Raw genomic sequence first — 27,078 nt, forward strand, 5'->3', positions numbered from 1 at the left:
TTCTAATGTGAGGTTGTGTCAAGGAGGGATTTGAACTCACAACCCCGAGATCAAGTCATATGCTCTACCAAATGAGTCAGCCAGGCTCCCCCCACCCTCCACAGTTACTGAGATTGTGTATTGGCCAAAGGAGGAGGGAAGTTATGGCGTCAATCAATGACGTCATCTGCTCAGAAAGACCCGGTGCGCCCCCCATCCCCACTCCGGTTTGAACTCTGCCTCAGGAATCTCGCTCTTTGCCCGAGGACATTCCTTTAAAATAAGAATTTCGAGACTTCCCGTGCAAAGTTGCTGGGAAACACGCTGTTCGGGAATGAGGACGTCCTGGGGCACACTCCAATGTACAGAGATTAAAGAGTTCCCGGCAACTTGGTTTTTAAATTGCCCTGCAAACATGAAATGCTAGCTGATCTGGCAGCTACTCCGCTATGGTGGTGAGAGACAGCCTACCAGCCGTGCGAGAAGGCGGCGCCGGGCGGAAGAATGGCAGGCGTGGCCAACCCGGAGGCGGCTGGAGGCCGCGCCCCCTTCCCAGAGTGCCCCGCAGCCGCTCCCCGCGAGATCTCTTTTCTAGCCAGCTCTGGCCCGGCTCAGAAGGCGCTCCCACCATGGATGGGCTTCGGGCTAGCGCAGGGCTGTTGAGGCGCGGGCGGTTGAGACGCCGGCGCCAGCCGCAGCCACACAGCGGGTCGGTCCTGGCCCTGCCCTTAAGGCCCAGGAAGATCCGAAGGCAACTGAGGAGAAGCGTGGCGTCCCGCATGGCCGCACTGAGGGCCCAGACACTGCCGAGCGAGGACTCGGAGGACTCGAGGGTGGAGTCGACGGTCGACGATCCTGGAGACCCGCTGGCTGGTGGGGCAGCGTCCATCCCGGATGCGGCCCGGCGAGAGCCGTATGGTCACCTGGGGCCTGCAGAGCTGCTGGAGGCCTCGCCCGCGTCCCGCTCCCTGCAGACCCCCCGCGCGCTGGTGGAGGCGCAGACCCCGCCGGCCCGCCTGGTGGAGGCTCAGACCCCGCCGGCCCGCCTGGTGGAGGCGCCCGCCCTGCCCGCGCGCCTAGTGCCGGCTCCCGCGCCTCCCGCGCGCCTGGTGGAGGTGCCCGCTGCGCCGGCGCGCGTGGTGGAGACCTCGGCGCTGCTGTGCCCTGCCCAGCACTTGGCGGCCGCCCCGCCATCCGTGGCCCCCGCAACGCTGTCGGGGCCGCAGGTGGATAGCACCGGCGGGGAGTTGGCCTGGGACTCGCCGCTGCAGCGCGTCCTGGCGGAGCTGAACCGCATCCCCAGCAGCCGACGGCGGGCCGCGCGCCTCTTTGAGTGGCTCATCTCGCCCATGCCGCCCGACCATTTCTACCGGCGCCTGTGGGAGCGGGAGGCGGTGCTGGTGCGGCGGCAGGACCACGCCTACTATCAGGGGCTTTTCTCCACGGCAGACTTGGACTCCATGCTGCGCCACGAGGAGGTGCAGTTCGGGCAGCACCTGGATGCTGCTCGGTACGTCAACGGGCGGCGCGAGACCCTGAACCCCCCCGGCCGCGCGCTGCCTGCCGCCGCCTGGGCCCTGTACCAGGCTGGCTGCTCCCTGCGCCTCCTCTGTCCGCAGGCTTTCTCGACCACAGTGTGGCAGTTTTTGGCCGTGCTCCAAGAGCAGTTTGGCAGCATGGCAGGCTCCAACGTTTACCTCACGCCCCCCAATTCGCAGGGTTTTGCCCCCCACTACGACGACATCGAGGCTTTTGTGCTGCAGCTGGAAGGTAGGAAACTCTGGCGTGTGTACCGACCCCGGGTCCCGACCGAGGAGCTGGCCCTGACATCCAGTCCCAACTTCAGCCAGGACGACCTCGGTGAGCCGGTGCTGCAGACTGTGCTGGAACCTGGAGATTTGCTCTACTTTCCTCGGGGTTTCATTCACCAAGCCGAATGCCAGGATGGAGTGCACTCTCTGCACCTCACCTTGTCCACGTACCAGCGCAATACCTGGGGCGACTTCCTGGAGGCCGTCCTGCCCCTGGCAGTGCAGGCTGCCATGGAAGAAAATGTGGAGTTCCGAAGGGGTCTTCCCCGAGATTTCATGGATTACATGGGGGCCCAGCACTCAGATTCCAAGGATCCACGAAGAACCGCTTTTATGGAGAAGGTGCGAGTCTTGGTTGCCCGCTTGGGACACTTTGCCCCTGTCGATGCTGTGGCTGACCAGCGAGCCAAAGACTTCATCCACGACTCTCTGCCCCCTGTGCTGACTGATAGAGAGAGGGCACTAAGTGTTTATGGGCTCCCAATTCGCTGGGAGGCTGGAGAACCTGTTAACGTGGGGGCCCAGTTGACAACAGAAACAGAAGTGCACATGCTTCAGGATGGGATAGCTCGGCTGGTGGGTGAGGGAGGCCATTTGTTTCTCTATTATACAGTGGAGAACTCCCGTGTTTATCATCTGGAAGAGCCTAAGTGCTTGGAGATATACCCACAGCAAGCTGATGCCATGGAACTTTTGCTCCGCTCCTACCCAGAGTTTGTGAGAGTAGGGGACCTGCCCTGTGACACGGTGGAGGACCAGCTTTCCTTAGCGACCATGTTATATGACAAGGGGCTGCTGCTCACCAAGATGCCTCTAACCTGAACTAGTTTCTTCTTGACTGTTGGAAGCAAGACAGTGGTGATTCTCTCTTAGCCACCATTACCATCTTTTTGGCAGGGGGGTGGGGTAGGAGGGACTCATGTTCTTACCTTGATAACCATTTACCTTTATGACTGCTCACATTTACCTTTATGACTGCTTTAATGTCACAAATTTCAGATGGTTTTCCAGGAATCACCACTTCATCTAGGCACAAAAGTAAAAGCAGAAGTTGGAGGTGGAAAAAAGGAGCAATTTTTGCAGAAGTAACTTTGATCACTGATCATTTCAGAGCACCAGCTTCATCACCCTCAGGCTTCAGCGTACTGTGTAGCACTTGCTGTGTCATTCTGCTTGAGACATTAGAAGTTTTTATTTGGAATTTGCATCCTTCATTTGAGTTCTCTTCAGTTTGGGGGGAGGGTTGGGGTCAGTATCTTGTTTGCTACTGTGAGTTTGTATGAATGTTAGAAAAGTTATTAATTAAAGTGCCAAAGAATGTTTCTCTTTTTAAAGGCTAGATTATTATGAAGGAATTGGGTTGGGGGGTGGGAGATAGGAAAAATCTATAATGACTGATGTGAAAGGTAACTTGGGGTGGTTGTAGGATTGAGGCCAATTCTATAACTTTGGGGGTAATTTATTCATTTTAATCATGCTACTTGAACCCCAAACAGCACAATCCTATTGGAAAAGTTAAGAGTGCATTATGTTTTTGCTCCGTGCTTGCTTGCATCAGTGGCTAGCATTGCTCCCCAAGGGACAGCATGTCACCTAGTTGTGCTATCATAAGCCTCAGTCAACCAACTTATAGCAAGCTGGCCATGAAGGGAGGCTGGTGTTCAAGTTACTTTCCACTCTCATTTTTTTCTGGCAGTTGGAAGAATCTTCCCCAAACCTGGAAAGTGAATATTTTCATGGTTGGTGGAAAAGAGCCTGGTGTACCAGAGAGAGCACTGGACTTGGAACCAGAAGACCTGGGTTTGGGGTGGTGGCTGGTAGGCAGCTGGCTGAATGATCTGAGGCTGCCGCTACACCTGGGCACACAGATTTTGTAAGTATATTTTGGTACAGCTTGATGTCTGCACTTCATTTAGCTTGTGTCTGGAACTTTCAGAGCCTATCACCATATCTGATAGGTGCAGTTCTATATAAGGTTGAGAACTTTCTGAGGTCTTTTTTTTTAAGTTGGGAAAGCATGGATGTACATAAAATAAAAATGATAGCTCTCTCTCCAGTTCTACTTTCCAGAGGTAACTACTATTAAAAGTTAAACTCACAAGGCTTTGTTTGGATGCTTAATCAAACATACGGTAGTTTATTTGTTTTTTGGTTTGTTTTATACTCTTGTTTTTCTAATCTGTCAGTTTTGGACCTAACTTTTCAAATCAGTTCAGTTAGAACTACCTCTTTTTTTTTTTTTTTTTTTAAAGTGACAAAATAGCAAATAAAACCCAGGGGACAGACAGAAAAAAAAAATAAAAGGACTAAAAGGATGGCAGCTAAGAAGGAAAGGTAGTAACCTTTCCTGACTCATCCTACCAGGCTCAAAACTAAACTCCCCAAACACCAGATCCCAGAAAAGGCTTGTTAAAGGAGTCACGTGATAGTACTCACCCCTAGGGAACCTACCCTGAAAAGTTTGTTGTAGAAAAGTATGGAGTTTCAATGGTTTATGCCCTTCCTTGGGCTGCCAGTAGACACGTTTTGCTTCCTCCTTCATTTTTCCTATGGCCCTCTCCATCCTGAATATTTTCTGTGTCAGCAAGTCCTTTTGGCTTAGTGTTTGAATCTAGATCAGAAGAAATGATGTTGAAAAAAACAATTGTATTAGGCTGCAAATCATCAAAAAGCGTTAATAAAGTAATGTATTGTGCCTATTGGTGTTAGGTGGTGGTACAGTGCCTCAGAGCATTCTCTTCTGATGTTGGTTTTACACTTGTTAATGAGAAATTTACTTTAGCTTTTTGGGCATGATGAAAGGAACCTAAGAAATGCTTGCTTGATGTGAAGCTGGTTTTGTGAATTATATGAAGAAAGAATCTTACATTTTTAAAGTCTTTGTCCCTCTGTTTCTTCATCTCCTCTAACAACTCTGAAAAATTAGAACCACCTGTTGAACTAGAATGTTCTTTGGTAAAAGCCCAGATTTGGAGGTTAAAAAGGAAAAGGAAAATCTAGGGGGCTAGCTCTAGCCACTCAATCCATCTCTAGGTCTACTTGTAAAAAACAACTTGGGTTTAGTTGATGGTGGGCAGAAAATGGGAGGGGAAGGAAATATATTTCAGAAACAACGACCCTGATTTTGAGGGCTACTTGATAGGCTGATGCGGTGATTGTTTTTATTTTTTTATTTTTTTTTACTAATAGGGTTTTATAGTCTGATCTTGCATAGATGTTTTTGTATCTTCAGAAAATATGTATCTGAGGGGTTGTAGAAAGTATTTCTGTGATGGTGGAAAGGGTCTGAGGAACTCTTGAAAACATAGCTTGCACTTAACTACCCTGTTCTTGATCTCCTGAAGCATTTCTTGGTTCCCTTCATTTTCTAAGTTGAGTATCTTCATGGCCTGGTGAATTTCCCTGAAAGATAAGAGGTACTTCTTAGATTGTTTTTATCCTCAAAAAAAAAAGGTATCAGGGTGGAAAATACAGGAGTAGGAATCAGACAGGAATCCTAAATTCCAATCTTCACTGCATTTTGCTGAGCCTTATCTGCAAAACTGGTATGGTGCTTAGTTTATAGGGATGTTGGTGTAGTTTCTAGGAGGATATATTCGAAGATACTAATGGTACCATTTATTGAACACCTTAATGGTGGGTACTAAACATGTCATCTCTTTAATTATTACCACAGACCCATAAGGCAGATTTATAATCTGCATTTGGTAATGAAAAAACAGGCTCAGAAAGTTTAAGTAACTTACCCATGTTCACATTGCTAGTATATACCTGAGCCTGGGATTCAGACCCTGGTCTTTTTGACTCTAAAGCCTGTCATCACAGTAGGCACTTGATAAATGTTAGCTGGATAAATGAATAACTTAAAACCACCTGGAATGGAGAACAGGTGTGTGAACTTCCTGCCTATCTAATTTAGGCCAGTTTTTCTGTTACCCACTTAGATAGGTAGGTAGGTAGGTGGATGGCACAGGTGAGCCTGTGCTTTTACAGCCATTAGACAGCCTAGAAACGCAGGGATGTATTGTGTTAACAAGGATGGGACAGTGGGCAGTATAAGAGGTCACGGCAGGAGTCAGGTTCAGAGCTTACTTTAGAACAGCCTCATGGTTCTCTAGGAGCAGCACATCTAGGAAGGTGTCCCTGACCCGGTGCCCTTGGAGGTTGAGGGCTAGGATGCTACGGCAAGCTTCTAGTCGTACACCTGGTGACTCTTCATAGTGGATGGCCCAGAGCAGGAGGTCTGTCAGCTGGGGACTCACTTGGCCAATCTGACCCAAAGCTGCAGACATTAGAGGGCAGTATGTATGTTCCACTGTCACTTAAGAGGGAGTTGGCTATATATCCTAACATCCAGAAACGGCCTTATTAATAAATAGTAATAACATATAGACAGCTACCTGCTAAATTAAGTATTGCAAATCTTTTTTTTAATTTTTTTTTAATTTTTTTTTTCCAACGTTTTTATTTATTTTTGGGACAGAGAGAGACAGAGCATGAACGGGGGAGGGGCAGAGAGAGAGGGAGACACAGAATCTGAAACAGGCTCCAGGCTCCGAGCCATCAGCCCAGAGCCTGACGCAGGGCTCGAACTCACGGACCGCGAGATCGTGACCTGGCTGAAGTCGGACGCTTAACCGACTGCACCACCCAGGCGCCCCAAGTATTGCAAATCTTAAACTAAGTATTTTGTTGGGATTTTTTTCTGGATGACAATTATCATTAGAATTTTACGGATGGGTTAAAGTAGGACATTGTTTCCAAAGGATTCCTGTGGGGATGGGGAGGGAGGATCCATCCCATCCTTACCCCTTACAATATGAAAATAAACTAATTTACTTATTTATCTAGGGATGAGATAATGGGGCAGATAACTCAGAACACTGGCCTCATCAAGTCAAGATGATGGGGAAAGGACACACAATTACTTCACAGGTTTACCTTGGGCAAAGATTGTCCAAGAGAGAAGCAATGCCAAAGATCCTTAAAAAGGAACCCTGGGAAAATTTGAGGGCAGGGTTTTAAGTCTGTAGCAGTCTTGAATCTGGTCTTTTACAGAGTCCTATAGTGGATACCTACTTAGAACTTAGTCCTAATTCTATTGGCAGGGACTGTCTTGTCAGCCCTTTGCCTTAACAAGTTTGACAGAGATCTAGACTTGGGATCTTTAACTGAAAATTAAAAAGAAGAAAATAGTCTTTAATTTCTCAGGCAAGAACTTCTGAGAAGGTGTAATCATCCCTTCAGCTATACCTTATCCCCTTCCTAGAGAGATTCTGGGGATCTATACTAGCATTTGGGAGGCTATTTGAAGTTGAAGAGCTGGGGCCACTCCTGTCATACCTTGAATGGCAAAGGCCTTGATTTTCCAGTAAGGATCTCTCTCTATCAGGTTCAAAAGGCATTCAAGGACCTGGGATGAATAAAAGGGCAGTGTTGAGTGGAGAGGACCAGAGGAAAAGTGAACCAGAGACAGGGACCCCTCTTATCTCTAAAATGTGCTATAATTGGGCACCTGGGTGGTTCAAGTTCAGTGTCTGACTCTTGCTTTCAGCCCAGGTCATGATCCCAGGGTCATGGGATCGAGCCCCACATCGGGTATGCACTGAGTGTGGAGCCTGTGTGAGATTCTCTCTCTCCCTCTGCCCTTTCCCCTTGCTCACATGCACACGCTTTCTCTCTCAAATAAAACAAAATGCTCTACAACTGAAAAATGGGCTTCTGTCAATTCTAGTAACAAATGAGCTGGAGGCTGAAGCACTGGTCTACACACACAGTGCAGTAGCTGAATTATCGCTTATCTAGATTTTCCTCCGCTCACAGTTCTGTGGTCATACAGGCTTCTTTAGAACACCTTGAATCAGGTTTCCCCCTAATAATTAGGGATTATAACTCCATTCACTGCAGTTGATCATAAAGCCCATAACTGAGGTGAGAACAGGATTCAGGGATGTGCTCAAGAGTTAAGTCTGGGCTGGCTGGGAGCAAAATGTGGTTCTAACTGATTGATGTGGCCAGTCTACCCCCTAACCTTCCAGTTTCTGATCTTTCGTTCTGTGTCCCCACAGAATGGTGAGTGTAGTATGCACAACAAGGGAAGCTCAGGTAATGCACTCTTCAGGTTAATCAGGTAAGATGGCAACATGTTTCTTTGACTCACCATCTTATCACGGATCTGCAGGGCACCTGCTGCCAAACAGGCTGCCCACCGAACTACCATGAAGTCATCAGAGAAGCAATTCAGGAAACTTGGGAGAAGCTTGGCGGTCATCAGCTTGAACCCACCAATAAGGGAGAGAGCTTCCACACGCTCCTGGATATTTCCTTGACTCAGCTTGACTCTATAAAGCATAAGTGCTTTTATTTTCTCTCCTTAAACTTTTGGCATCCCCACCACCAATGCCCTCAAGATAAAATCCAACCTCTGTAGGGTCTCCATTATCCATTCCCACCCTTTCCTAGTCAGCCTTATGCCTGTGAGGTTGAAGTTTCACTGAGTAGAGACCTCCATTATTTACTTGGACCCCTATTACTAGCATATGCTAGGCACTAAACTATGTTGAATGACTGAATAAAGGAAACTTTCATGTACCTCTTGTTACAGTCTAGTTCTCTCCACTGCCCTCACACATGCCATCCTCATTTTGCACATTTGGCTCCCAGCCTGGAAATGTCTTCCCTTCTCTTTGCCTATGTAGTCTTTTTTTTTTTTTTTAAGTGGTTATTTATCTTTGAGAGAAACAGAGCAGGGGACGGGCAGAGAGACGGGGAGGCAGAGGACATGAAGCAGGCTCTGTGCTGACAGCAGAGAGCCTGATGTGGGGCTCGAACTCACGAACAGCGAGATCATGCCCTGAGCTAAGTCAGACACTTAACTGACTGAGCCACCCAGGCGTCCCTGCCTGTGTAGTTTTCTTATCCATCCTCTCTGAAAGCTGACCTTACTAAGCATTTGTAAATTATGCCTGGCCTCTACAATCAGAATCATGTCATGCTTTTGAACCCTCAAACATCCAAAACACCCTCACCTAGTGGGCACTCAATGATTCTTTCCTTAGGCACATTGTTAGTGTCCATAGGGACTGGTAATTTTTATTTTTAAGATAATCCTGCAGTGGGACCTAATACAATGCCAAGCATACAAAGCAACTCAGCAGATGCTGGCTGACTGGATCCCAGGCTTCCTAAACACAAGAATAGAAAAGTTACTGTGTGCATGTTAACTGTACATTAACTGTGTACGTAACTGTGCGTCTTACCTGATTGTGTCGTGCACCTCTTTCCCAAGGCTCATTTGCCCCAGAGCTCGGGCCGCTGCACGTCTCACTTCCTTATTCCAGTCACTCAGCATCAGCTGGATCAACTTATGTTTCATATCCTATAAAGAGGTATAATTTAGGTATAAAATAGCTGCCATTTATTGAATGTCAATTTTGTGCTTGGCTCTGTGCCAGGTGTTTTTACCCATCACTTAATCCTCCCAAACAATCCAGTGAGGCAGATTACCATTTGCAGATGACAAAATAGTCTTAGGTTTACTTGCCCAAGGTTAACCTGTTGAATGCTAGAACCTGGACTCAGACCCAGTTTGCTAAGCTTAGGCTCCAAACTACTATGTTGGGGTCAATGTAATCTGTACTTGAAGGACTTAAAATGTGATGGTGATACATTAATAGGGTGACCAACTTATTCCACTGTGCCTGGGATTTTTCCAGGTTTAGTACTAAAAGTCCTGTGTTCTGGACAAAGCAGGACAGTTGACCTGTATATGTTACTATATATATTAGTACTTCATTCAAAAGGGAAGAGACAGGGGCACCTGGGTGCCTTCAGTTGGTCAAGCATCCGACTCTTGATTTTGATTTCGGCTCAGGTCATGATCTCACAGTTGTGAGGCCCTGAGCTGGGTGTGGAGCCTGCTTGGGATTCTCCCTGTCCCCACATGACCTCTGCCTGCCTGCCCCTCTCTCCCTCCTTCTGTCTCTCTCTCTCCCCACTCCCCTCCTGACCTCCTCCCTCCCCCTCTCAAAAAAAGGAAGGGAAGAGACAAAGATTACTACAGTTGTAGTTCATGATTGTGTAAATATGCCCAAGCTATTCTCCCTGTTTGAAACCTCTCTTTTAGGATTTAGCTCAAAAAGTATCTCTGAACTCTCCTCTGCCCTCTGCAAGCATAGGAAATCCCTGTAATGCTTTACAGTTGCTTCTGTTGTAGCTATTTATAACATTTATCAAGAAAAGACATAATATTTTTGCATCCCCAGTGCTGGCATAGTGGCTAGCATGTAGGATGTGGTCAGAAACTGCTTGCTTACTGAATGAGTGAAGGACCAATACACATAGTGCCTTTCTTCATTCCAGCAATCTGACATGAAGCACTCATTTTTATCTGGTCAGTCCCCTGCCTGCTCTGCATGTCTTTTTTACTTTTAGTTGGCAATCTTGAGTGCCAAGTTCTAAGGAGGTGAATGTGCAAATGAGTCAGATTTAAAATGGAGATTCTGAGTTAGCCTGAAGTGACATTTTGCCCTTCTAACAAACCCAGGTCATGCCTGTGCTGCTGGTCAGGACTTTAGAGGAAGGGTACATGGCAGCTGGGGCAGAATTAACCCAGACTAAAACGTTTTCAGGTGATTTTACTGAATTCTACCAGGTTTTGGGCTTTCCACTCAACACGCGAGGGCCCAAGGGTGGAAGGTGTTCACTTCTCATGGGTATGGCAGTGTTCTGGGCCATTTTGGAAGTGCTCAGTGTTACAAGGAAAAGATACAGCGCCACACAGGAAGAAGGGGATATCCCCGTTTGGATAGCTGAAGATGTTTTCAAAAATAATGGCAAGAAGCAGGTCAAGTGAAAGCCCAAATGATGGTCAGGGTTTACCTTGCCTGGAAGTCCCTCTTCAGTTCTGTCCAAGTCTAGTCCATCTGTCCCACACTCCTTCCCAGAACTTAAACTGATAGATTCAGCCTACAATAATGTTTCTCTGAAAACTAAGAGCGTATCTTACATTTATCACTTGTTCTTGAATCATTTGTGTGTTTAGTCTTATTTTAAGAGCGAAAGCAAGTGAGGAGGGACAGAGAGAGAGAGTGAGCATCCTAAGCAGGCTCCACACGGCTAGTACAGAGCCTGATGCGGGGCTTGAACCCACGAACTGTGAGATCATGACCTGAACGGAAACCAAAAGTCAGACGCTTAACTGAGCCACCCAGGCGCCACAGTAGTGACTATGTTTTATACCTTCTTTATGTGAACACTCAGAGCCAACATAGACACTAGTATGGTTGGGTTGTTGGGTAGTTTAAGTCCATACTTCTCAAACTATTTGCTGAAGGACCAGGTGGGGGGGGAGGGAGGTGTCACTGACTGATACTTAATGGTAGATTAATGTTAAGGCAATGTAAAAGTACTATAAAAGTTTCTAAATTCTCCTAGGTTGTTTTTTGTTTTTTTGCTTATTTGTGGGTAGATTACAGTTTGTGGTTTGCTACCATGCTAAGGAGCAGGTGGCTTGAGTCAGACATAGTGGCATATGAAGATAATCCTGGGTTAAGGACTAAGGTAGCAGTGTGAAGACAAAGACCTGCTTGGTAAGAATGGGATACTAAGCAGCAAAACATGGAAGGGCTCCCAGCCTCCTTTTGCTTAGACTTTCTGTCCTGGAAACACAGCAGGCTTACCAAACTGACATTTCCACTGATCCGCCCAAGAGCCTGGCAGGCCACAATCCGGTCCTTCCACTGGTGGCTGTTCAGCTCTACAGCAAGCATGGTGTGTATCAGGGTCTGAGGAATGGAAGACTTATGTGGATACTTATGATAACTTTGAGAGATGCTGGAGCCTTGAAGAAGTTCTATCCTAACATGGCATTCAGCATAATTAATGTCACAATTACATGAGATGCCCATCTCTCCAAAAAGGAAAGAGTAGTTTATAAGATACAGGGTACTTTTCTATCTGAGCCCCCTGACTTCTGGAATCATAAATCTGAGAACAAAATAGAGATTTAGTGACTTGAACAGAGACTCCTGGGGCCTTCTCTTTAACTATCTTTACTCTTAAAGTGATTTGTATATGCCTCAGTCTTTGTGAGTTTCACATCTCTACTGAAAGTAAACACACTTGTGGGCCTGTGCAGTTTTCAATTCTAAACTTGTGGCAGAAGCAAATCCTACATATCACAACTCTTCTTGCAAACACAGAAACCATCTGCAACCTACTTTTCTCACCTTTCTCTCAGGTTGCAGGTGTCCCTATTCCTTGTATACACACCTGCATACCCCAGTTCACCCACACGCTTTTTCCAGCTTTATGTGTGAGATCGTCTTACTCAACCACCTGCATTTTCGATTCCTTACACGTACTGACCTCAAAGACTCAATTGTTCCCCACAACTTGGTTTCTTTCTTTGACCCTGTAATGGACACATACTGTCTCCCCACTGAGATGGCTCAGGAGCATATAAGACTGATGCTCAGTGTCCTCATTCTTCTTGTTAAACAGCTGCTGGAGGATCCTCTTAATCACGGGGTATGTGGCAGCACCTTCCAGAGCCAGGCACTGAGCTGCAGCCCAGCTGTCCACGCTGTTACCTGTCAGGTGGGGTAAAAAAAATGGTGATCTGCTCTCCCACAGAGTGAACAGTCAGCCTTCAGCATTGGTACTCAAGGCTGTTGCCTGCCTGGTATCTCACTTCCTTGTGCCCCTCCCTGTATAGAAGTCAACGCCTATATTTAAATGGATCACATCAAGGTTTTCAGTATAGACTGAAAACCTTAACCTGAAAAGTCAAATCCTAAAAGGCTTTTACTGGGTAACAGCAACAAGGCTCTTACGACCTGGGTAAGAGATACAATTATTCATTCCCCTAGTGATTGGGAAGGCTAGAGTGGAGGCTTTCTTAAGACGATGAATTAGGTTTTTGAAGGTCTAAATGCAGAAGGCCAAACCAGTCAGCCAGTTGTCCTTGTCTGCTCAGGCCCCCAGGAAAGGAAGAAATGCACTTTTTCAGAGAGGGGTCAGCCCCCTTGGGCAAATCACCTGACAACTTTTTGCTTTATGTGGACAATGCCTGTAAGTTAATGTAGAGAATGGAAGCATGATGTGTTTGAACAGGGGTGATTTTTTTCTTTTAATTTTTAGAAAGTATTCTTTAGTATTTACATCTTTTCAATTAAAAGTAAATCTGTGGGGGCGTCTGGGTGGCTCAGTCAGTTAAGTGACTGACTTTGGCTCAGGTCATCATCTCACAGTTGGGTTTGAGCCCCACATCGGGCTCTGTGCTTACAGCTCAGAACCTGGAGCCTGCTTCAGATTCTGTGTTTCCCTGTCTCTCTCGCTCTCGCTCTCTCTCTCTCAAGAATAAACGTTAAAAAAAAAAAAAAAAAGTTAAATCTGTGGTGGGGTGCCTGAGTGGCTCAGTTGGTTAAGCATCTGACTTCGGCTCAGGTCATGGTCTTGCAGTTTGTGAGTTCAAGCCCCACGTCGGGCTCTGTGCCGACAGCTCAGAGCCTGGAGCCTGCTTTGGAGTCTATGTTTCCCTCTCTCTCTGCCCTTCTCCTGCTCGTGCTCTGTCTCAAAAAATAAATAAACATGAAAAAAATTTAAAAAAATAAATAAATAAAGGAAATCTGTGGTGAGGCTCCCGACTGGCTCAGTCCAAAGAGCATGTGACTCTTGATCTTGGAGTCCTGAGTTTGAGCCCTATGCTAGGTGTAGAGATTATATACATACATACATAAACACACAAACACAAACTTTTTCCTTTTTTTTTTTTTTTAAAGTTTGTTTATTTTGACAGAGTGTGAAGGGGGGACCGGGGGGGGGGGGGGAGGGGATTGAGAGAGAGAGAGAGAAAGAGAGTCCCAAGCAGGCTCCATGTTGTCAGCAAAGAGCCCAACGCAGGGCTTGATCCCACAACCCTAGGATTGCGACCTGAACCAAAATCAAGAGTCAGATGCTTAACTGACTGAGCCACCCAGGTGCCCCTACATTTGGTTTCTAGGCAAATGTATCCATGAAATATTTAGGTACCACTAGGTGGCAATGTACCTATTTTGGAAAAGTACCCTAAGAATAGCTATCTCTGGATGTTCATAAACATAAACCCAAACCCTCTAATACAGTAGACATCACAAAGCATGATATTGGAGAAGAAAGGATCAGGAAAAGCTGATGGTGAGATGTCCTGTCTTTACCCCATATACCCAGGTCAGAAGTGACAAGGAGTTACTCACCCTTTAAAAGGGCAGTCTGCATGATGTCCCGGGCAAGGGGATTGTGTGACTGTATGGCATATTGGCATACTGCTGCTGCCATCCGCACATTGGCATTTTTATCACAAAGAGCAGCTTCCAGGGCAGGCTGTAGAACCTCTGGCAAGTCCTTGATAGATGGGGCCTTCACGGTCTCTTTGTCTATGTTCAAGAGAGACCCAGGTAAGAAGTGCTAGCCACGTTGATTTTCCCTGAAACACAGCTTCCTTCCCATAGCCACACAGTGGTCGGCCTCAGTCTCAGTTGCAGATGCTTACTGCTACTTAATAAGAGTTTAGCTGAGCCCCTGCAATGGGCAGGCTTTTATGGCTCACTTCTGTGCTGGGTATGCCAGTTCCCAATCCTTTATCATCTGGCCTCTAAAGAGTTGGATTCAAGCTGCAGAAGGTTTCTAGCTAGATGATGGTGACCTTCACCATTAGTTTTAGTGATGAAAATCAACCTATTTACCACGTATATTTTTTGTATTTATAATAATAATAATAGCAATTATATTTAGGTAGTGCTTTGCCAATTACAGTGTTTTCATGTTATCCCATTCAACCTTCTAGCCCTCATTGACGTAGGCAAGGCACGTATTAACTGTAGAGCCCACCTGAAATGTGAGTTATTTCAGGAGTCTTTTTAGGTTTAAACAGACTCACAAGACTCATAGGCCACACAAAGCACCAGTCTTCAGAAGAATATAAGATAGGAGCACAGTTTGCCAACAGGGTAGCAGCAGGCATTCCTTTTGGCCAGAGTTCATGATGCAGTTTGTACAGCATTCCACACATCCTTCTGGGGACAAGTGCTATGTTCCACAGGAGTTAGTATGTCTTAGAACAACTCCATAGATATAATTCCAGGGTCCACAAAGGGTATGCCTGTTATTAAGTGACAGTATTCATGGAAGCCCAAAGGATGGTGCCCCTTTAAAGTATTTATATTTCACTTACAGTTTTTTCCAGTCCAAATGTGATTTATCAGAGTTTATTTTTATCATAAACAATGTTGCCTATAAAGATAGTTCCTATCCTGATCAGGTTATCTGGGCAACAGGTAGGCATTTTAACTAAAGTTCAAATTCTCAAGTAGAAGGGGAAAGGGCCTGTTAACCTTTCATCCACAGTTATCCTCATTTTAGAGATAAGGAATTTGAAATTCAGATAGGCTAACTGACTTCTCAAGAAGAAACAGCTGGACCTGTGACGAGGAATTTTAAGATTTCTTATCTGTCCAGTTTTATTACTGCTGTGGGCTATTCTGCCATTTGTTAAGAATAGGCTAGATGGAAACATGTATTTTAGGGGAATATGTAGAAGTAGAAGTCAAACGAGTATTTCAAGAAATAATGAGTAAGACAATTTTCTTTGAGAATGTATGGGGAAGAAACAAGACAAAACAAATCAATCTAGACACCAACATGTGAAAGGGATCAAATGGAAGGCATAATTCGGAGCAGACAAAAGTGTTCTTTGTATGTATGTGGAAGATCTGGGGATAAGATGATAATAATCATTTGCTGCCTACTGAAGGTTTTATCTGTGCCAGGCACTGAAAATACATTATCCATTTAATACCCAAGGAAATAAGTATACAATAAAAAATGTATATGTGGGGCACATGCAACTCTTGATCTTGGGGTCGTGAGTTCAAGCCCACATTGGGCATAGAGCTTTTTAAAAAAAAGTATATGTGTGGAAGCATGTAGTGGGGAGAATGAACCAAGTCTGGGTAATGGGGCAGGGAAGACTCTTCAGAAGAGTTGATAGCTGAAAATTGAAGGACAAGTATAGAAGTTAATCAGGTAAAGAGAAATGAGGAGTTTTCCAGCAGATTTAAAAACCGGTAGCAGAAATGCCCTTTATCTGGAACTTGGTAGATAGAAAATAAGTGAAATGAAACTTTAAAAAACCTAACAGCTTCGTAGAAATAAAATTAGTTCCTGCCATTAAGGAGTTCCTTGTCTGGTAGTAAAGGCAAAAAAGCAAACAGACTATTATGATAGACTAATAAATATTAGGACAGAATAATATTAGGATGCTACCAGCAGCAAAGAGGAAAAAGTGCCAGTCCAGGCTTCACATAAAATGTGAGGGCATTTGAGAAATAAGTCAGTTGGTTTTATGACCTTTCAATAGCACTTTATCATTTGGGTCCTTCTGTCTTGTTAAACTGGCGCTTCAGCAGATTACAATTCTGGCTGTTGTACATGGGAAATGTTCCTTTTTCAGTGCTTATTACTACTAAGGAAAAAAGCTATTGACATTGCTTTCCCAAGAGATTAAGACCATTGGAAAAAATGGCTGTGTCCTTAGTTCATTTTATAAAGCTAGCAAAAACTAAAACTTAACAGAAGTAAACTACCAAATGTAATAAAACATTTTAAAATATTAACAAATCAGGACACCTAGGTGGCTCAGTCAGTAAAGTGTTGATCGACTCTTGATTTCAGTTCAGGTGATCTCATGGTTTGTGGGATCAAGCCCTGAGTCAGGCTCCACGCTGACCATGCAGAGCCCGTTTGGGATTCTCTCTCTCTCCTTTCTCTGACCCTCCCCTGCTTGTGCTCTCTCTTCTCTAAATAAACAAGCAAACAAATAAATAAAATATTAACAAATCAAACCCAGTGGAGTAATAAAAGAATAAGATATCATGATCTGTTATAGCCTAACAAGAGAATTCATCATGTGCACAAATTAAAGGAGAAAAAACTAGGAAATGGCTGATAAAATTCACTCATTTTTATAATAAGTAGAAAAGCCTACATGCATGTTGGCATATATTTGGAAAAGCACAAAGAAAGATGTGAAATGCCAAACTAACATTGGTGACTCGGGAGTGCCATGGGGTGGGACTAGGACTGGGAAGTGAGTCGGGGGAAGAGAATTCCCTCTTTTTATATTCATCTGTTGACTGATGAATATACAAAGAGGGAAGCAGAATGAGTAGAATCTATTGGTTATGGGAAGAATAAGGATTTGTCTAGGACTCCCAGGGCCCTGACTCAGCAAATAGATGTATTGTAGGGCTGCTGATTGAGATCTGGAAAGTGGGGAGGGGTCTATGGCGATTAGTTCAGTTTGGATTTCAGATGTGCTGTCAAAAGAAGTGCTAAAATAGAGTCAGGAGGGGAAAGTGAATAGTGTCTGTGTGTGTGTGTGTGTATATATATACACACACACACACATACATACATGTATGTATATTATACCCAACTACAGTTTCTTTTGATGACTACAATGTATACACACACACACACACACACACACATATAATTTTTGGCTATTACAAATGGGATCTCTCAAGGTGGAACAATGTGGACTTCCATGAAACTGTTGAGTAAATAAAAGGTAATGAAATGTGATGTAAAAAGCACTGGACCATAAGTCAGGAATTTTAATTTCATCTCCGTTGATGATAAGCTGTGTGTATTCAGGCCAGTGTCTGGGCCTTGGTTTCCACATTTGTAAAATGATCTCAGATAAGGTTGAAGGTCTGCACCAGTTAACATTGTGGCTGTGTTGAGTTGCTTATATTCTCAAACAGTTCAATTCTGGCTCTGACCTGAGTCCCCTTGGCTGGTGGCAATCCGGGGCCTTTCTAAAGCAGCTGTAGCACATGTGATGATGGCTCGGATCCGAATGTCATCATGCATGTCCCCCAAGCCCCGCAGCAGGCCCTCTACTGTCTCATGGTGCCACTCAGTAACTATGCCACAGGGAGGGAAATGAGAAGAAAACCATCAGGTTAGAGTTAGTCTGCTTTCTCCTAGCACAATTCAAGCAAAACATTAGCTCAGACAAATAAAGGGCTCCAGGGTTCTTTGGGAAGTTACTTCTCTGATAATCCATGGGCCCTCTGGGGCAGTTCCCAAACACAACTTCACCCCCCCCCCATCATATTTTATATTCTATCTCTGTTTAAATAGCTCTTCATTGTTACCATATGGAAAATAATAGGGGTGGTAAAACATAGTGATTAAGGGTACTTTGTTGTCAAACATACCCAGTTTGGAATCACAGTTATTAGCTGTGTAACCTTGGATGAGTTACTTAACCTCTCTGAGCTTAATATTTCTCATTTGTAAAATGGGAATGATACTAGAACCTACCATATTGAGCTACTTTGAGTATTAAATGAGTTAACTGGACAAAGTATTTAGCAAAATGCCTGACAAGGGCTCAACTGTTAGTGGTTATTGTTTCCCTGCCTTTGAGGGCTCTTCTATCTGGCTTTCAGGGTCTTCCTCACTTTATTGCTAACTTCTCTGCAAGCATCAAGTAGGTTTTTCTCAATCTCTTTCAACCCTTTTTTGTTTATCTAATCTAGTATATGTGATGGATTGCCTGTTTGTCCCACGCTAATTAAACTAGTCTCGTGTTTTGCAGGCCAGCAGCCCTGAGTCCTCAGGTCTTCTAGCTTTACACAGTCCTTGCTAGGCCTTTACTCTGCCCTTAGGCACTCAGCCTTCTACGCCCATATCTCCAAAGGCAGAATGTATATATGAGAATCCCAGCCTCACATACACATTTTAGAAAAGGGTTATTTATACCGCAGCCAACTACAGTTTCTTTTGATTACTACATTTCCATTGCTTGGGCAGCATATTTCGTCATTCCCTTCTTGCATCATTTATTGAGCATGAAGTTTCAGAGGTCATGAGACAGGCCCTGTCTGAGAAGAGTCCTAGATGTAGTGATAGTGAGTATACACAAATTTCTGAAGTCAAACCTGCCAATGCAAAGAGCCTATACGTCAACTATGATTGTGTAAAAGGCTCTTCTCTATTGTAAACTTGAGGAGGCAACCAGATTTGTATGTTTCGCAAGGAATGGATTTTGAGAGATTGAGAAACTAGTCCAAGGTAAGAACTTCCTCCCTAAAATATATACTGCTATCTCTGGACCCACCCCCACCCCTTCACTTACTCAGAGCCCAGGCAGTCTTCCATTCCTGCAGCATCCGCTGCAGCACCACCAGTTCCCAAGTCATAGCCTTCTCCTGGGATTTTTCCTGCTTCTTCAGCCTCCTGGTCTTAATGGGCACATCCTCCTCATCCACCTGGAGCAGCAGATCCTTGACTGGGGTGGGCAGAGCAATCCAGCGTGGGACTCCTTGCACAGGCCTGCAGGCTGTTCATTAGGGCAGTGTGAGATAGTCTTACCCCAGTGCCCTAGACCCTGTGTTCCCAGCTAGCATTAAGGTGAAACAAAACTCTTGAGAGCAGACTTTCCCATGATTATAGAGAATTAGGAAAAGTCCTGATGGCAGACATGATAAAGCCGTGCTGATGGAGGGGTGGGGTAGGGGGGGATTGAGATCTGTGCAAACCTTTTTATAAGTTTAATCTTTAGGAACATAAATATGTTTATATGTAATAAGATTTTCTCATAAAATCCAGTATCTGATATATTGCAGTTTAGGTAGAGTGTAATTGTCCATTCCTAGTTTATGAGGTTTTCTTTTTTTTTTTTTTTTAAGTTTATTTTAGTAATCTCTACAACCAACATGGAACTCGAACTCATGACACTGAGATCAAGAGTCGCATGTTCTTCGCTGGAGCCAGCCAGGTGCTGGTTTTATGTTTCTTTTTAATGTTTTTAATTTGGGAGAAGGAACATTGCTACAAGCTGCTAAGTTTGAAAGGTTTTAGTATCTCTGAGTTTTTCCTCATTCTGACCAATAACAGCTGGAAATTTGAGGACAGAAGAGCATATTATATAAATTTGGTTAGATTTTCTAGACTTGGTGATCTCCCTGGTGTCAAATTCAGAAAGCCTCTTCCTAAGAAGATCAGTTGTGTGGAGAAGGCAAAACAGATAAAAACTTTTCCAGATTACCAAATTCATTATCTGCTGCATCACTTATCAGTCTCATGCTCTAATCTGTCACTACCAATGGTTTGTGTTTCTTCCAAGATTTTATTCTAACACATTTAGATTTGTTCTGAATCCATTCTTCCCTTTGAGCAAGGAAGGCAGTACCATTTCTTTCTTCTAATGTAAAGAGTCTTGTGAGACTCGAGGGCAGTTTAGTTCAGATGCCCATACAGAGCATGCCCTCCGAATGGTTCTGCCGCAGGTTGGTCATACTGGAGGAGCTCAGTCACCCTGTTGAGGGCTGGCTTCCTTTCAGTATAGGGTGTGCAGCCAGAGTGGTAGAACCACATCCAGACAGGTCAGCTCCCAGGGAGTCGATACTTTGCCACATGACACTCCACCATTTCTTTCCTCTCAGCCTGCTTGAAATCCCTCCCAAGAAAGTGAGACATGGCTGGATTAGTTCCTTTCCTCCTCTGTCCCCCTGCTCAGGGAGTTAAAAAAGATGTGGTGAGAAAGTCTTGAATCTCTGGTATTTAACCTCCATGGGAATAAACATGCACAACTGTCAACACTAATTCTACTTCTGGTCCTTTAAGTTCTAGGCAGGTTAAAACATACCCATTAGCCACGTTCTATGTCAAAAGTCCTCTGAAGATGGGACGCCTGGGTGGTTCACTTGGTTGGGTGTCTGACTCTTGATTTTGGTGCAGGTTGTGATCTTGTAGTTCGTGGGATGGAGCCCTGCATTGGGCTCTTCACTAATGGTGCAGAGCCTGCTTGGGATTTTCTCTCTCTTCTCTCTGCCCCTCCCCCATGCTCGCTCACTCCTCTCTCTCTCTCTCAAAATAAATAAATGTAAAAAAAAAAAAAGTCCTCTGAAGGGAGCACATGAAGAAACAACCTTGTGGCTTTCTGTGGTATAAAAGGCACAGTATGCTTTTTAGCAGAAACAAATGGTGCCTTTGACTTTGTACCATAAGACCTATACTTAATATATTATAAGACTGTAGTGATCTTGTGGGCACACTAGAGTTTTATATCATGATTTGGGGGAAATTAAGGCTATATCGCAGTAAGTACACTTTGTATCTTGAGAATTTTTGTCATTTTAAAGAAATTATCTAAGTTTTTCAATTCAATCAAAATGGAGAGTAAAATAATCTACCCACATCTAACTCCAGGAATTTTCCCATTTTTTTTTTCCAGGTTCTCTCATACCTAGTATTTCCTGAGATAAGGAGTAAAATAGTTATAAGAAGGTGTATGTATATTACTATTCTGACTTGCCTTCTCCCAGAACAATTTCAAATACTATTTACTTAAAGTAGGCTCCACACCCAACGTGGGGCTTGAAACTCATGACCCTGAGATCAAGAGTTGCAGGCTCTACCAATGGAGCCAGTCAGGTGCCCCCAATTTCAAACACTATTTAAAAAAAGAAGTTTGGGAAAGATTCCACAGCTTCTATTCATTAAATATTCTATGTTCTAGGGAAGAAGAGAGCAGGCATCTAGCACACTAGGGAAAAAATGCCTGTGAGGCAGGTGGTGAGGCATCTGAATGCAGCAGGGGGGTTTCTTTTTTTAATAACATCTTTGTGGTAGAATTCACATACTATAAAATTCATCCTTTTAAAATGTATACATTTCAGGGGTGCCTGGGTGGCTCAGTTGGTTAAGCATCAGACTTCAGCTCAGGTCATGATCTCACACCCTGTGAGTTCAAGCCCTGCATGGGGCTCTGTGCTGACAGCTCAGAGCCTGGAGCCTGCTTCAGATTCTGTGTCTCCCCCTCTGTCTGCCCCTCCCCTGCTCATGCTCTGTTACTCTCTGTCTCAAAAATTAAAAAAAAAAAAAAACAACATTAAAAAAAGTTAAATGTATACATTTCAGTGGTTTTTAATATATTCACAGAGTTGTACAACTATCACAACGTCTAATTTTAGGATATTTTTATCCCCCCAAAAAGAAACCCTGTGCCTATTCCTCGCTTCCCGCAGCAACCTGATCAACTTTCTGTCTCTGTGGATTCACCTCTTTTCAGAGGGGAGGACATAAACAATCCAGTTGGCTTCTGGGAAGGTAGTATACTAATAATAAATCCTTGAGTTTGTATAGCACTTAGTGGTTTACAAAATGCATTCACAAAGTCCCCTAAGTATCAATAAATATCACAAAAATCAGTATTACAAAAGTGCTTTGCTGTAGGGACAATTAGTAGCTCTAATGAAGCTAGTGAAGCCCCAGAAGGTGATTTGCATAGACCCAATCAAAAGCTTTGTTGGGGTGCTTTCTCCACCACTACCATTAGTTTCTGTTCGCCAGGAGGCCCATTGGAGCAGTGACACTGCAAAGGGAAGGGTCATGGGACATGGAAGCATAGTCCCTTGGAGGATGGGCACTTTTTGTTTCATAAGCTCATTTCCTAGCCATCTCTCTTCCCTCTCTCTCTCAGAATCAAGAATGATACTCTCTTTTTGAAGATTTTTTAAAGTAATCTCTACACCCAATGTGGGACTCTAACAACCCAGAGATCAAGAATTGCATGCTCTGGGTTCCTGGTGGCTTGGTTGAGTGTCTCACTCTTGATTCCAGCTCAAGTTATGACCCCAGGGTCATGGAATTGACCCCCCCCCCGCCCCCGCCCCGGCATTGGGCTCTGTGCTGAGCATGGTGCCTGCTTAAGATTCTCTCTTGGGATGCATGGGTGGCTCAGTTGGTTAAGTGTCTGACTCTTGATTTCAGCTCAGATCATGATCTCACGATTTGTGGGTTTGAGCCCCTAAGTCGGGCTCTGTGCTGATAGTGAGGAGCCTGCTTGTGATTCTCCCCCTCTCTCTCTCTCTCTCCCAAAATAAATAAACTTAAAAAAAAAAAAAGCTATAAGAAACCTGTAGCAAAAACAAGAAAAAATTTTTGAAAAAGATTCTCCTTTTTCATGCTCTACCAACTGAGCCAGCCAGGCACCCCAAGAATGATATAAAACAAATTTAGAACAGAGGATGACCCTAGTACCTGAGGCAGGTATGGGTCTGAGAATGGAATGGGGCGGTAGAGCCAGCCCAAAGGGACAGGACAGTGCTGGATCAAGGGTTCAATGTACTTCTCCTGGAAGTAAAGGAAGAAAATGGACCTGCCTCATTGGTAATTACCAGCCCTAAATCTCTTGGTTACATCTAAATTTGACCTGATTTCAACTGAATGGATGTTCCACAAAGGTTCTTCCTAGTTACAGTTAGTGTTTTATAATTTTATGAGATGATTTTTAGTTGGCAGGAAGCGACTCCGCTACATGCTGGTGATGCCCAGCCTATAAAACAGGGTCCTTAAAGAAATAGCCACACTTCCCTCATCACCCCTATTATCCACTTCCCGCTTACGTGCTTCAGGAACTGGCTGGGAAGTCCACCTTTCTGGGGTTTCAGGGAAAACTTTGGAGAGCTGCTTCTTGTACCTATTGAAGTTTTCCAGGAAAATATGGTCTCTCTTTGCACCAATCTGGTGGATGACCTGGACTTTATCTGTGAACAGATAAATAAGGAGTCCTTAGTACCACCCTCCTTCCTGTCTTGCTGGGTTTTCAGTCACCACGATCAGACCCAATTTCCTTTTGCTTTACTCTAAGCTCTTAGGACTTACGACTACCATGATGTGGGGGCATCCCTTGAAGGTGATAGTTGCTTGGAAATATGAGCTGGTGGCTTCATAGAGGCTTGAAACCAAAGCAGAACCTGTCTAACTTACAGGCATTGTCCCCTATTAAAAGTTAAGTACTAATAAATGGAGATTTAATTCATTTCCTACCATTCATAAATACCTTCATCTGAATAGTTCTGTTAAATGCTTTAGGAAGACTTTCAGTTGACAGTTTAGGAAGAAGATGGGGGCAAGGAAGAATAAATAGCTTCGAACATACAGACCTAGATCATGTATCTTGGAAGCCCAAGCGTCTAAAGGATAGCAAGATGGAAGGGGAAGGTAGTGGACATTTATTGAGCATGAGCCAAGAAGCATTATAGATGCTTTCTTGTCTGTTCTTTACTTGAGGTGCATTTTTGTTAATATCATTTTACAAATAAGGTCCATAAGGCTCAGAGGGATTACATAACTTACTGAAGGTTAGTGGAAAGGTGCTAAGCCAGGCTCCACTAGACTCCAAATCCCACAATTTTTTTCTAACATAGCACCTCAATGGGGGATTATCTCAAAGGGAAAGAAAGAAGACAAGAGGTAGTTGTTCTCAGAGCCAAATCTGTTTACTTTATGACCCCACCCTCCACAGCCTCCTTAGTAACAGAAAGGGATAGAGAAAGGGGAAGAGGGAAAACAGTTTCGCCTGCACCAGATACCTGCCTGCCCCTCTTCCCCCCCCCCCCCCCAAAAAAAATCTGTGCTGGTAACTAGGGGATGTTGCCATGAACACCTTGGTCATCCAGAGCCTCTTGTCCACACTCATGACTGTTTCATCCCCTGGCTACTTTCCACCTCCCTGCTCCATGTCCACCCAGCCCCCAGCACGGCACCCCAGCTCTATTACCAAAGTATATTTCCTGTTCAAAGGTGTTGTCTGTGGAGTAAGCAAACTTTCCAGCTCGAGGATTCACCTGTCGAAAGTACCTCTGGTTCGGGGGCTGGCAGATGTTCTTTCCTTTGATACCCTCAGCAGTCTTATTGTTGCCAGGCATAGGTTCACCTGTCTGCACTTGAGGCAAGTAATTGGGCAATCTTAGCAGGAGGGAGAGAAGGAGAGAAGGGAAAGGTGGGAGATGGACCTTCTGCTTTCCATCAGACCCACAGCTCCTCTTTAAGCTCACCTCATACACACATGAGCATCTGGAAAACACCTATGTTTAACTATTCACTTTGCTCCCAAGATGCCCTATGAAGGTACCTATCAGCAGCCAACTTCTCTTCCTCTAATAGAGCCACTCCTGTAGCCACTGGACAGTATGACAGAGTGGCCATGCTCCCAGCATTACCCTTTTTAAAAAAAAAACAAAAACAACAACAACATTGGTGCCTTTAGAGATTGCACTGACGTGGGGAAGGGAACCAATTCTATATTATTTCACTTTATTATGTATGTGCTTATTTCATGCCTGTCCACCCCGTGAACATACAAGCTCCTTAAAGGTTCCATATCTCTCGTTTACGGTGTATTCTCAGCACTTTGCAGAGTACCTGGCAAGTAGTGGAAATGCAGTTTATATTTATCTAATAAATGGACAAATTAATGGATTCCCACTTTTAGTTCGCTTTTGGGAATCAGGGACATTAGACTAGCTCCAGTCTTCCATCTAGCTATAAATGAGAAGGAAGCAACCAGAAATATGCAGTAATCTTCCCTCAAATTGTTTAGTTCTCTGTCCTGCTGCCAGTTCGTTTTTGAGGCACTGACACATTGGCTCCTTAGTTCAAAGCGAGGCAGGACCAAACCTTATTTTCTCCATGGATACATTTCTGGGAGCACCTGGATAGTAACTGGATCAGCAGAATCGCTCAGTCTGTTAGGAAAGGCCCAAAACCAACCCCTTTACAGGCAGTGGTTCTCAAGTGGGAGTGACTTTGTCCCTTAAGGGGACATGTGTCAATGACTGGAGACCTCTCTGGTTGTCACAACTACAGAGTGTTACTGGCATCCAGTGGGGTGTTACTAAACATCTTACAAGGTATAAGGCAGACCCCCACAACAGGATTATCCAGTCCAGGATGTCAGTAGTGCCTAGGCTGTGAAACCTTACTTGAAGGAGATCTTAGAGAGTAGGTTGGCAGTGGAGAACTCCAAGAGGTTGATGGGACAGCACATTCTGAAATAAGGAATGTGAACTAACGCAGGAGTCCTGGAAGGGGAGCCAAGCATTCTCAAAGGTGTGCCAGAGGCCTCAGCCAGTCTACCTATAGTAAACAGGAAGCAGCAGCTCTGGCTTCTTTTTCTCCTGGATTGGCAGGATAACACTTCGATCCTCAAATTCTGCTGTTTCTTCTTCTTCCAGCTGTTTCAAGAGCTCCAGGTCACTGGTGGAAGAAAGCTCATCCCGGATGTGGCTCCAGTCGTACTGCTGGTGCAGAAAGCTCTGCCACTTGTTGGGGGATACCCGAGACCTTAGGGGACGCTTGCTCTGGATCCATCGGGCAGTGCGCTTGTTCAGCTTTTCCAGCACGATGGCTTCCCAGGCTCTGGCCTCCTTCTCAGGTGGTGGAAGCCAGGCTTCCCTCACTTCCAGGTTCACATCTGGAGAAAGTGACAGACCTAGCACATCCGGATCCCTGAAGGAATGAGGGATGAGAGGGCAAGGTTTTTCCTGGACTACACTTGCTGGCTTTGATTCCTTCAGCTGCTTCTTAAGTTCAGCAGAGCTTTCTGTCTTCACAGCCTGGGAGGTGACCCTTGCTGAGGGACCTGAAGAACCCAAGAACTTGAAGCTGATAGGTTTCTCATATTGGGCCCTCCTGATCTGGGTAGGCTGCATGATGTGGTCTGCATTATAGAGATGGTCAAAGTTGTACTGGCTAAAAGGGATGCTGGAAAGCCCTCGCTGCCACACCACCTCCTCAGAGAAGGTAAGGTTTGTAGCAGCCTTTTTCAGATATTGGTTCTTGAGGTGCACACAGCGATGTGGGCTAAAGTGGTAGACTGGAGGTACACTGGAGACAGAGGCACATTCCTCCTTGTTCCTTGGTTTCGAAGGGGTAAAGATCATGCCCCATCCCAGCCGTGGGGGGAGTGACTGATGGAAATGGTGGGAAAGAAAGGTCTTTCCATGTTGGGTTCTGGTCATCCTTTCCCAGCAAAGGCTTCCTTCCATACTCCCTGGTCCAGATGCAGGGTTTGGAGGTGTGACCAGGTATCTGTTGAGGAGATGGGAGGAACTGGTGAGAGCTCTAGGTCAGCAGAAATTGGTAGGCCATAGCAATACAGAAAGGGAAGAAATGGGAAGACAGATAAGGGGAGCAGGGGTGGGTCCGAGTGGGGAGAAGCCATGTGAATTAGAAGAGGGACAAAAAAAAAAAGAAGAAATGGTGAACATTCTAAATATTCCTTGTATCAGCCCCTTGCTTCCAGTTCTGCCATTTGTTCTCAAATCTCAGCCCTTCATTTTTCCTCAAATATTGCTTTATGTATGTTCAAAAGGCTTATTTATAGCATAAAGTTCAGATACCTCAGCCTGGCATTCAGGGTTCTCCATGAGTGTGACCCCAGTTTATG

General features: G+C 44.8%; 2 protein-coding genes across 9 annotated transcripts in view; one reads left to right on the forward strand and one right to left on the reverse strand.

The window, feature by feature from the left end:
- Positions 1-26,677, reverse strand: part of HEATR4 (HEAT repeat containing 4) — a 39,995-nt gene extending 13,318 nt beyond the window's left edge. Inside the window, exons 1-15 of one of the 3 annotated variants that reach the window (XM_015071679.3) lie at positions 25,767-26,677; positions 24,409-24,596; positions 23,252-23,392; positions 18,979-19,182; positions 17,615-17,758; positions 14,027-14,206; positions 12,222-12,382; positions 11,471-11,575; positions 9,050-9,168; positions 7,951-8,131; positions 7,134-7,203; positions 5,883-6,072; positions 5,114-5,192; positions 4,242-4,401; positions 2,758-2,816 (exon numbers count right to left, since the gene is read on the reverse strand). In XM_015071679.3, the coding sequence (XP_014927165.1) occupies positions 2,758-2,816; positions 4,242-4,401; positions 5,114-5,192; positions 5,883-6,072; positions 7,134-7,203; positions 7,951-8,131; positions 9,050-9,168; positions 11,471-11,575; positions 12,222-12,382; positions 14,027-14,206; positions 17,615-17,758; positions 18,979-19,182; positions 23,252-23,392; positions 24,409-24,596; positions 25,767-26,677 (2,892 nt within the window). Of the gene's footprint in view, positions 1-2,757; positions 2,817-3,031; positions 4,402-4,657; positions 4,705-5,113; positions 5,193-5,882; positions 6,073-7,133; positions 7,204-7,950; positions 8,132-9,049; positions 9,169-11,470; positions 11,576-12,221; positions 12,383-14,026; positions 14,207-17,614; positions 17,759-18,978; positions 19,183-23,251; positions 23,393-24,408; positions 24,597-25,766 lie in introns of those variants that run through there. The other 2 variants (XM_053224686.1, XM_053224685.1) reach the window with 2 other exon arrangements.
- RIOX1 (ribosomal oxygenase 1) lies at positions 509-26,003 on the forward strand. Of its 6 annotated transcripts, XM_053224689.1 has the most exons (4): positions 509-2,132; positions 3,487-3,663; positions 19,532-19,620; positions 25,865-25,996. In XM_053224689.1, exons 1-2 carry the CDS (start codon positions 609-611, stop codon positions 3,625-3,627), a joined length of 1,665 nt encoding a protein of 554 aa, XP_053080664.1. In that variant the 5' UTR covers positions 509-608; the 3' UTR covers positions 3,628-3,663; positions 19,532-19,620; positions 25,865-25,996. The 6 variants fall into 6 exon arrangements, with proteins under 6 accessions (XP_053080664.1, XP_053080666.1, XP_053080665.1 ...); XM_053224691.1 differs by lacking the exons at positions 19,532-19,620; positions 25,865-25,996 and adding an exon at positions 7,972-8,381; XM_053224690.1 differs by lacking the exons at positions 19,532-19,620; positions 25,865-25,996 and adding an exon at positions 7,972-8,381 and having other exon boundaries at positions 510-2,132; positions 3,487-3,667.
- Positions 26,678-27,078: the final 401 nt, after the last annotated feature.

Source organism: Acinonyx jubatus, chromosome B3 (genome assembly GCF_027475565.1).
Source record: "Acinonyx jubatus isolate Ajub_Pintada_27869175 chromosome B3, VMU_Ajub_asm_v1.0, whole genome shotgun sequence".
NCBI classification, from domain to species: domain Eukaryota; kingdom Metazoa; phylum Chordata; class Mammalia; order Carnivora; family Felidae; genus Acinonyx; species Acinonyx jubatus.